Consider the following 10,345-nt stretch of genomic DNA (forward strand, 5'->3'; position numbering starts at 1 on the left):
AATAATTGATGTGAGATACTTATTACTTAAAAAGGTAATGAAATCAGAAAGTCAGTGCCAAGTTTGGGAGAACACTAATACCACTTTTACACCAGAACTGCGGGGTCCCACCTGGGTGCAACCCAAGCAGACAGTTGTTCACTTTTACACCGAGGTCCCCCGGCATTACTATGGGCAAACCCCATGTCGAACTAAAGACCCTGTCGACTTTCCCCATGTCAACCGTATGACCCTGTGGACCTTCAGTCATGTTGACCTAATGCTTGGTGACCCAGTGACCGTGGGGCAGATGTATTAACCAGCGTTAAGTGCAAAAACGCACTTAACGCTGGTTAACTGGGGGGGGATTACGTCTGTCCCTAATGTATTACTAGCGCACCTAACGTGCGCTAGTGACAGCCCGCCGAGTTACGCTCGGCGGGGCTGTCCCTGCAATCCCCCCCAGGGATTAACGGCCGGGGCGATGTATTAACAGCCTTCAAGGCGTTAATTCGCCCCGGCCGCTTCGCCAGCTCAGGTCTAGCGTTGTCCTATCCCCCACTATGGGGACAACGCTAGCCCTGCGTCTGGCTTGGGCTGCGCTGGAGATCTCGCGGTTTTTGCGAGATCTCGCGCATGCCCAGTGCGGCCGGCCGGGGGACAGGAGATAGCGCATCAGTATTAACTGATGCGCTATCTCCATAAAGGGACATCGCCGAAGGGGGGAGTTAACGCTCCCCCGCTTCGGCAGACAAGATGTTAATACATCTTGTCGATGTCCCTTCCTGCTTCGCCTCGCTATTGAGGCGAAGCAGGAAGTATCATAGCGGGGCGATAAGCGCTGCTATGATACATCTGCCCCCGTATCCCCACGCTGGAGGAAGGCCCAGCACCTGGGAAAGCTGCTGGGCTGCACCCAGCTTTGTTCTGTGTGGTAAATAAATGTCGCACACAGGCATCCATTCACCTCCTCCGGAGGTATGGGCTCCCATATTGGTGGAATGACCCTCGTTACCCATTTACACTGCCTCGACTCCGAAGATGCCCGGTGTCCAACGGACACCTGGGGAACAGGACAGATAATGTTTCTGGAGCAATCAATGATTTAGCAGGGTGTGTAGAACTAGTAACATAGTGCTAAAATCAAGACATTTATCAAACCGGTTTGTCATTCAATAATGCAGAAACTGCAGTTGTTGCATATTTTTATGTTTAGCTCCTATTACAGGAGATTCCACAGAAATTTCCTGGGAAAGGCTAGCTACGGCTGCAAAGCTTTTCTTAATTGGTCCAGGTGAGATGAGATCATCTCCAAGCGCCTGCCCTTCTTATTGTGTGAAAGGTCGCATCATCACGGCTTGCCCATTCACACTGCACAGGGTTAAAATAGTGTTCAACCCGGCTCACTGTCCGAGTTTAAATGCCATCGCGGCTTATTTCAACTGGGTGCTTTCATGCTGCACAATATTTCCTGGGTTGCTGTGTGTTCAAGTGCAATAACCCGGGATATTAATGGCGTTGTGAAAGGAGTATAACAGGGACAGCAGTCAATGCCACATACATTTAATACAGGGAAAGTCACATAAAAAAAATATTAGCCCCTGCAGCTCAAATATTTTGTACATAGATCAATCTGAAACATATATTTAACATGAAGATAACATCACTCTCGAGACGGGCAAACTTCAACCCTTGTTCAAAAATGCCAAAACATCCAAATAAAACCTTATTGTGGTGGGGGAATGGGGTGGGTGCATCACGACAACACATTTACAGATCGGCAGAAGAGCATCAATGTAGCCACAACCGCTAAGAGTAAATAAAGAACAAGGCAAAACATGTTCCTACCTACACAATAAATCTTTTTGCTTTTCCAACTATTACCCCAAGGCAGTTTTACCATCATTACATTTAAACAGCACCACTATATTACACAGCACATCACTAGGAGATTAAGGGGCTACTTATCAAAGCTTGAAAAGAGAACATTGTGAGAGATAAAGTACCAACCAACCAGTTCCTGTCATTATTTAAACACAGGGGTAAATGAATGAATCAGTTATAAGCAAGTAAGCGGTGTTCATTCTAGCACCCGCTATCTTTGAAAACCCATGCAGTTCCTCTTCCCTGCCTGGGGTGTCTCTGTCTGCTGTTGTGCTTCTAGCACAGTGTGGTCTGTGTATCAGCACTTATATACAAACCAGACCTGTGCAAGAAGCACTACAGCAGACAGTGACACCCCAGGCAGGGAAGAGGAACTGCATGGGTTTTCAAAGATAGCGGGTGCTAGAATGAACGTAGTGTAAGCGGTGAAGTTGCCCATGGCAACCAAACAGCATTTATGTAACATTTATTTATTAACAGTTTCTTATATAGTTCACACATATTCCACAGCGCTTTACAGAGGATATTTGAACATTCACATCAGTCCCTGCCACAGCGGAGCTTACAATCTATATTCCCTACCACATGTACACAGACATTTTAGGGTTAATGTGTTGGGAGCCAATTAGCCTTACAGTATATTTTTGGATTGTGGGAGGAAACCGGAGTACCCGGAAGAAACCCACACAAGTACGGGGAGAATATACAAACTCCACACAGTTAGAGCCATGGTGGAAATCGAACCCATGACCTAAGTGCTGTGAGGCAGTAATGCTAACCATTACACCATCCGTACTAAATAATTATACAGAGCAGCTGATTAGTTACCATGGGCAAATTTATTGGTACACTTCTCCACTCTTATCACCCCACCGTCTGTAAAATGCAGTAGTGTCTACACCTCTGGAGACACCTATTGCAGCTGGTTATGCTGTCTGTATGCCATAGACATGTGCTGGTAAAAGGGGCATGACCTTGTGAGTAGGGGCGTGGTCTCGCAGACAGATCTCTATTTTCATCTCTCCAGGTGGACAAGTCAGTCTGCAATTCCAGCTCCTACACTGTGGCAGGACTTGGGTACTGCACCTAGCTCCTGCCCAGCGTGTGACACCCGGATGCAGCTTGCACCCCCTTGTGATGCCACTGGTAAGACGAAATGTAGAAGCTGATTAGCCAGTACTTTATCTCTCACAATTTTCTCTTGCTCACAACTTTGATAATTTCCCCAAAATCATGAATTGTCCCTGTATGGTCTATAATCTCCCACACAAACAGTTGAGGTTCAAAAATACATTTGAATCTATTATATTCATCCTTAATTAAGTTTAATTAAGGCAATAAGATTTCGCAGGTATGTAAACAGTGTTGCTGTTATCAGGCTATCCCACATTTACAAGGCAGACACAACCCCTTTAAATACACATTTGATAAATGCAAAAGATTATTGCAGATTTAAACTGGGATGGCTCCGTCTATCAATGACAGGAAAACACATCACGGGTAGTATGATTTGTTATACATGATGTCATGCCTGTCCTATCACGCACATCTATTTAATGATGGGAAACATCACTCTGCCTCACCAATAAAGAAAAGCAAGAGCCTAGAAAACTGCTTGGAGCTCCAATTGCAAGTTGAAACAGGACAGGAGATGAAAGCTTACCTGATGAGTCTACACAGAGCCTGCACTGACTCACACAGGTGTGGAAGGAAGCTGCGGCTTCTCAGCAAATCCCACTTTATAGTGGTCGAAATGCACACGTTAAATTTATTTTATACCACAGAGGTAAATTAGCACTGGGGAACCTGTTAAGTACTAACCAACTAAATGTATTGTATATATTATGTTTTACTTCTAATGTTTAAAAAAAAAAAAAAAGAGTGAAATGAGACTTTTTAAACAGGCCTTTTGTTTTTGGAGAACTGCTCACTACTGCGGTCTCCAAGTCATTTCGGCTGCCAGCCTGAAGCCTGCATCTCTAGACCACAAAATGTGTATGATGTTAAACTCCAGCATTCTCAGAGAAGAGCGCCCCTTCATTCTAAGAAAACACAATCCTCAGGCTAGTTCTCAGAATGAAATGACCATTTCTGTGATGTTACTTATGCTCTTAAAATAACTTAATGCTTACGCCACTCAGTTATGTCAATGGCATGGGTGCCTGTAATGCAAAATGGCCCAATGACACTGTGCCATTGGCTTAAGGATGCACTTATATATTTTAGGTGAACCTTTATTAGGAATTACCACCATTATGGCCTTGTATTAGACAGGAAATCAAATTGCCAAAACAGTGTGAAATACAAAATAGTAATGATAAATAAACAAACATTTCTAGTACCGTATATCAATCACTATAGACCTGCCATGTGTTTATTTTCAGTTGTCTTAAAGCAAACCCTCTAAACTACATAAATATGCACTCAGTGACACATATTAGCCAGAAAAGAAACATAAACAGTGTCCAGTGACATGCACTGGGCTAAGTGACATTACACAACAGCGATATACCATGCACAGTACTGCTGCTGGATATAGGGGGGCTAAGTGACATTGCACAGCAGCTATATATACCAGGCACAGTACTGCTGCTGGATATATGGGGCTAAGTGACATTGCACAGCAGTTATATACCATGCACAGTACTGCTGCTGGATATAGGGGGGCTAAGTGACATTGCACAGCAGCTATATATACCATGCACATTACTGCTACTGGATATAGGGGGCTATGTGACATTATACAACAGCCATATACCATGCACAGTACTGCTGCTGGATATAGGGGGCTAAGTGACATTGCACAGCAGCTATATACCATGCACATTACTGCTGTTGGATATAGGGGGCTATGTGACATCACACAGCAGCTATATACTATGCACATTACTACTGCTGTATATAGGAGTGGCTATGTGACATCGCACAGCAGCTATATACAATGCACAGTACTGCTGCTGGATATAGGGGGCTATGTGACATTACACAACAGCTATATACCATGCACAGTACTGCTGCTGGATATAGGGGGCTATGTGACATTACACAACAGCTATATACCAGGCACAGTACTGCTGTTGGATGTAAGAGGGCCAAGTAACATTACACAACAGCTACATACCATGCACAGTACTGCTGCTGGATATAGGGGGCTATGTGACATTACACAGCAGCTATATACTATGCACAGTACTGCTGCTGGATATATGGGGCTATGTGACATTGCACAACAGCTATATACCATGCACAGTACTGCTGCTGGATATACAGTAGGGGGCTATGTACATTACATAGCAACTATATACCATGCACAGTACTGCTGCTGGATATAGGGGGCTATGTGACATTGCACAGCAGCTAGATACACCATGCACATTACTGCTGCTGGATATAGGGGGCTATGTGACATTGCACAGTATCTATATACACCATGCACAGTACTGCTGCTGGATATAGGGGGCTATGTGACATTGCACAGTATCTATATACACCATGCACAGTACTGCTGCTGGATATAGGGGTCTATGTGACATTGCACAGTGGCTATATACCATGCACAGTACTGCTGCTGGATATAGGAGACAGATTAACACAGTATTAAGGGTTCCTTCAGCGCCTATGGATTCTTCACATTCCCCAAGTGAGCGCCACACAGGAAACAATGGAGATGGGGCTGCTGCTGTGTGTAGCCCACAGGACGGCTTCCCAGTTCCCAGACATCCCCATCCCACAGCCTGTGCAGGACAATGCGCTGCAGCAGCCGGCAGCCGGGGTGTGCAGCTGCAGCATGGGCGCAGTTATACACAGACGGTCCTCACCTTGCTCTTTACCTCCACGCTGCTGCTGGCCACATATCGCAAAGTCTGGGACTTACTAAAACTTCGATTCATCTTCAATGCTCTCCCCCCCCTCCCCAGCGCCTCACAGCCGAGGTATCCCCAGCCCGCGGTGTGGAAGCGCAGATCCCGGTCCTCTCCGGCGTGTTCTGTACCGGGCTGGGGCAGGACTCGCAGATACCGGGGCTCCGTGTCTCCCGGGCTGCTGTATGCTGCTGTTATTGCCAGCGTTCCGCTCCCGGATCCCCGCAGTCCCTCCAGTCACAGCCAGGCGCCCGCTCTGCTAACAGCGCCGCCGCTGCTCCTGTTTGGAATGATCACAGAGCTGTAATTACAAGAGGGCGAACATCGCGATCCCTCTCCTGTCTCCGCTACAGGAGCTGCAGCGCCATCTTGGTGTTCTGCTCCTACTGGGGGGAGACCGTCAGATGTTACACCACATAACCTCATAACCAGGCGCTCTCACACTAGTGACACACTAGAGACACATGCGCTGTGTACACATTCTCAGTAAAAAACTAATTAGCTATTTTTTTCTTATTTTGTAAAGTTTACATATCTGTACAGTCAGGTCCAGCTATTAGGAGGCAATTGGTAATTATTTGTTAATAATTTGTTTTGTAAAGGATATTCATGAATGAAAATATCCTCAATATGGGGTCTTTTCACGCAAAACACAGAAATTGAACTGTAAACCCCATACACACTAGCCGCCCTGACCGATGCCGATATAGTGGGCAGCCTAAATTGTGCGTGCACACTGAATGATATCATTAGGGCTGTACACACTCTTCGATTTTGAAAGGTTTTCGATTCGATTTTGCTTATAGAAGCAAAATTGAATCGAAATCGAATGGTTTTTATGACACTTTCGATCCACATTCGATTTGATGCGCGCTCCCGTTTTTACCTATATCGAAAAGAAAAATAGACTGTGCAGGCAAGGAAATATCGAATTCGATCCAGTAAATCAAATGTGTGTACACTGTATCTTGAATGTAAATCAATTTGATATCGAAATCGATATCGAATGTAAAAGTGCAGATCGAATATGAAATGTGAAAGCATAGGCCAAATCGAAAAGGGGTGGAATAGGGGAAATTGAAGGCAAATTAAATGGAAAGTAAATCGGTACATGTGTACACACCTATTCAGTGACGTCACTGGGACCTGCTAAACATGCATATCGTTTGGCTATATAGCCAAATTGACCTGCATGTTCTGTAGACAACAATCATATCGCTTTCACACTGCCTAAACGTTTTAAAAAATGGTATTTTAAAACGGTATTTAAAACGGGTCTGAGCCTTGACATTGCACTAGATTACCATTTAAATACCATTCACATCAGTCAACACGTTTCAAGGCAGAATGCAGAGGACTGCGCTAAAACTGAGGATTCCACAATCCTCTATAATCTATTAATGGAAAGGTATTGGCGCTGCCCTGGGAGGTGTAATGAGTGCCTGTACCCATCCCAAAGCTATGCGATTAAATTAATTAATATGTATTGTGGGTCTACAGATGTGGTTACGGATCAATATTGTAAAATAACAGTGGTTTTATTCATATGAACAAGTGATAAAAAGCGCTGTATCATACAATGAAAAGGAGTCAAAGTCTTTAAACCGGTGATGTTAAAGTGGAAGAGAGTTGTAGGGAGCTGGCGTCCCTACTCCCTACAGTGCACAGTACTCCCTGATACCTTAAGTACAGTCCAAAGTCTTAGCGCTGGTCCCTCGGTGCCGCTTCCTGGCTAATATGCCGGGTGCCGTGGAGTCAGTCAGCAGAGATTCGGCGAAGTTGCGATGCTTCGCTGATCTCCCAGAGGGCCGGGCGCCTGACTACTGCCCGGAGCTTCTAAACAGCCTCCGCTAGTTCCCGGGACACCAGATGATGACGGCACCCGGAGCGTATTCGGTTGTGGAGCTCCGGTCTGTGTGCAGGTTTTTCAGAGGAAGACAGGCATATAAGCCAGGAAGCGGCACCGAGGGATGGAAGTTTAGGCGAGGGACCAGCGCTAAGACTTTGGACTGTACTTAAGGTATCAGGGAGTACTGTGCACTGTAGGGAGTAGGGACGCCAGCTCCCTACAACTCCCTTCCACTTTAACATCACCGGTTTAAAGACTTTGACTCCTTTTCTTTTTTTTTTTTGTAAAATATTTTTATTTGATTTTACATTTAATTAAACATATAGTGCACATTTGTAATAAACAATTTACATTTGTAACCATGAATAAACAAGTCTCATTTGTAACAATGAATCATCAATCTACAGAACGGTAAGCTGGATGGTGAACGGCAAGAGTGAGGGGTATGGCATGGATAAGATTGTCTACTAACGTGAGGAAGATACATCGTTTTGCCAGCCTGCTGGCATCCTGATACCACGCCCTTCAGAGGAATTCTGTGATTAACCTCCGGTCTACTTTTGAATGGAAATTTATACTTGACTGACTAACTATTCTGGGATAATTGTCGATTCAGTAGTGCTAATACAATGAAAATTTAACACTGAAAAGAGGGGGGTAGAAAGGCAGTAGGGGGTGTTGTAGTTAGTGTCATCATTTTGTTGCGATCTCCTGGGTTTCCAAGTGTAGTACATCGGTTGAGGGGGTAGCATACAGTACGTTGGTGAGAGGTCAGGAGGTGGAGCTTCTTAGTCGATAAGCTTTTTCTGGGTATACATAAAATCTTTTACGGAACACGGGGGATGTGGGATCTCTTCAATTAGGAGCACCCGTATCCTGGGGGGGTCACTACGTCACCTGCCTGGTTTCGAAGACATAATAAGTGCTATCAATCAGCATGTGGGAGTAGATCTAGGGATTCAAGTATCTTAACTTGGGTATCTAATGGTTTAGTTTTAATATAAGGTTCCCACTTCCTCAGGAAAGATTTGCTCAGTGTTTGGGTGGACTGAATGTTGTTATATCTGTCAAAAGTCATGGAACTGTTTAATAGTTCCTCTACATCCTTTAGGTTAGGTTTGTGGCTGGTGATCCAGGACTTCAATATGGCCTTTTTTGCCATTGTGAGGAGTAAAGTTAAGAATGGTATAAGTTGTTTTTGATCGCTATTCAGCTGCCATGGGTCGAAGTTTAAGAAAATTATTGGTATGGGATGGAGTGGAACTCTTAGGGTGAGCTTTGTTTTCATGTAGTGTAAAATCTTAAACCAGAACTTTTTAATGTGGCCACAGGCCCAGAGGTTGTGGAATAATGTTGCAGAATAGTAACCGCACTTAGGGCATCTGCCCGGCTCCCCGGGATCAAAGTGGCTTCTTTGTCTCTGAGACATGTAGGCTCTATGAATCGTTTTGTAATGGGTTTCCTGTAAAGCTGAGGATTGTAGGATTTTCATAGAGGATTCATAGTGCTTGAAGATGTCTGGTGTTTGGAGGACGAATCTCTCGTTTTATCTTGTAAAGTGGGCATAGAGTATTTCTGTATCTCTATGTAAATCAGTTTAGATTTAAAGGTATCGTTCTGGATTTTATTTACCCAAGTGTGGAGTATGGAGTGTGATGATAACATGATATCTTGTGTTGATAGGGATTGCACGAAGTGCTGGATTTGGATCGTTGAGAAAAGTGCGTTACTAGGTAGCCCAAATTTGTCTCTAAGAGTGGGACCCCTCCTGGGTCAAACACCTGGGAAATTAGTTTTAGTCCCTTGTTCTTAAGTCTCTTAAAGATTGGGTTATTTACACCGGGTGGGAATAGAGGGTTACCGCAAATAGGCATCCATTCGGTGGACATTGGGTTTAGTCCTATTTTGGAGCATGCATGGTGCCACGCATTGTATATATCCTGAAATAGGGGGTTGCCATATATTTGGGGTGGAATATGTTTTTTCGGTAGGTGTATAAGAGCTTTGGGCGAATATGGGAAGAAAATGGCACTATCCAATTCATATAAGGAGTACAAGTCAGCCTCTTGTAGCCACCCCACTGCTACTCGAGCTAGTAAGGAGCAAGAGTAGGAAGAGATGTCTGGGAGTCCCAGGCCTCCATTTAGTTTGGAGAGGTTCAACTTGGCCAGGGAAATCTTAGGCTTTTTTCCATTCCATATGAATTTAGAGCAGGCCTGTGTTAGGATTTTGACATCAGTGGGAGGTATTTTTATTGGGAGCATTTGCATTGGGTACATTATTCTTGGGAATATGACTGATTTCACAACTTCTATTCTTCCTAGAAGGGAGAGGGGTAGAGAAGTCCAGTCCTTTAGTGTCTTTAATGATTTTACTAGAGTTGGGGGGTAGTTTTTCTTGTATAGATCTGATAGTTTGCTTGTAATTTGTATGCCTAAATACTTAATATGGGACGTTTGTATTTTAATGAAATGTAGTTGGTCAGTAGGGGGAAAAGAGGGTGGGGTACCCCTTAAAATCAGAAGCTCTGATTTGTCTACATTGACTTTGTATCCCGAGAAGGTGCCAAATTTATGAAGTGTATCAAATATCAATGGAATGGCATACTGTGGGTGAGATAGGAACAATAACATATCATCCGCAAAAAGGGATACCGGAGATCCACATTTCGGACCTGGATTCCCTGATATTCTGGGGATGCTCTTAAATGTATGGCCAGTGGCTCTAAGGCCAAGGCAAACAGCAGTGGCGATAGGGGGCACCCCTGCCTTGT

At 44.4% G+C, this 10,345-nt stretch overlaps 1 protein-coding gene across 1 annotated transcript in view; it reads right to left on the bottom strand.

The window, feature by feature from the left end:
• PARD6G (par-6 family cell polarity regulator gamma) overlaps positions 1 to 6,129 on the bottom strand; it is a 120,665-nt gene extending 114,536 nt beyond the window's left edge. The window contains exon 1 of the mRNA XM_083187805.1: positions 5,682 to 6,129. Within this exon, the coding sequence (XP_083043931.1) occupies positions 5,682 to 5,753 (72 nt within the window). The 5' untranslated portion in view covers positions 5,754 to 6,129. The remainder of the gene's footprint in view (positions 1 to 5,681) is intronic.
• Between the last annotated feature and the right edge of the window lie 4,216 nt (positions 6,130 to 10,345).

This window comes from Crinia signifera, chromosome 5, assembly GCF_055691185.1.
Source record: "Crinia signifera chromosome 5, ASM5569118v1, whole genome shotgun sequence".
In the NCBI taxonomy this organism is placed as follows: Eukaryota; Metazoa; Chordata; class Amphibia; order Anura; family Myobatrachidae; genus Crinia; species Crinia signifera.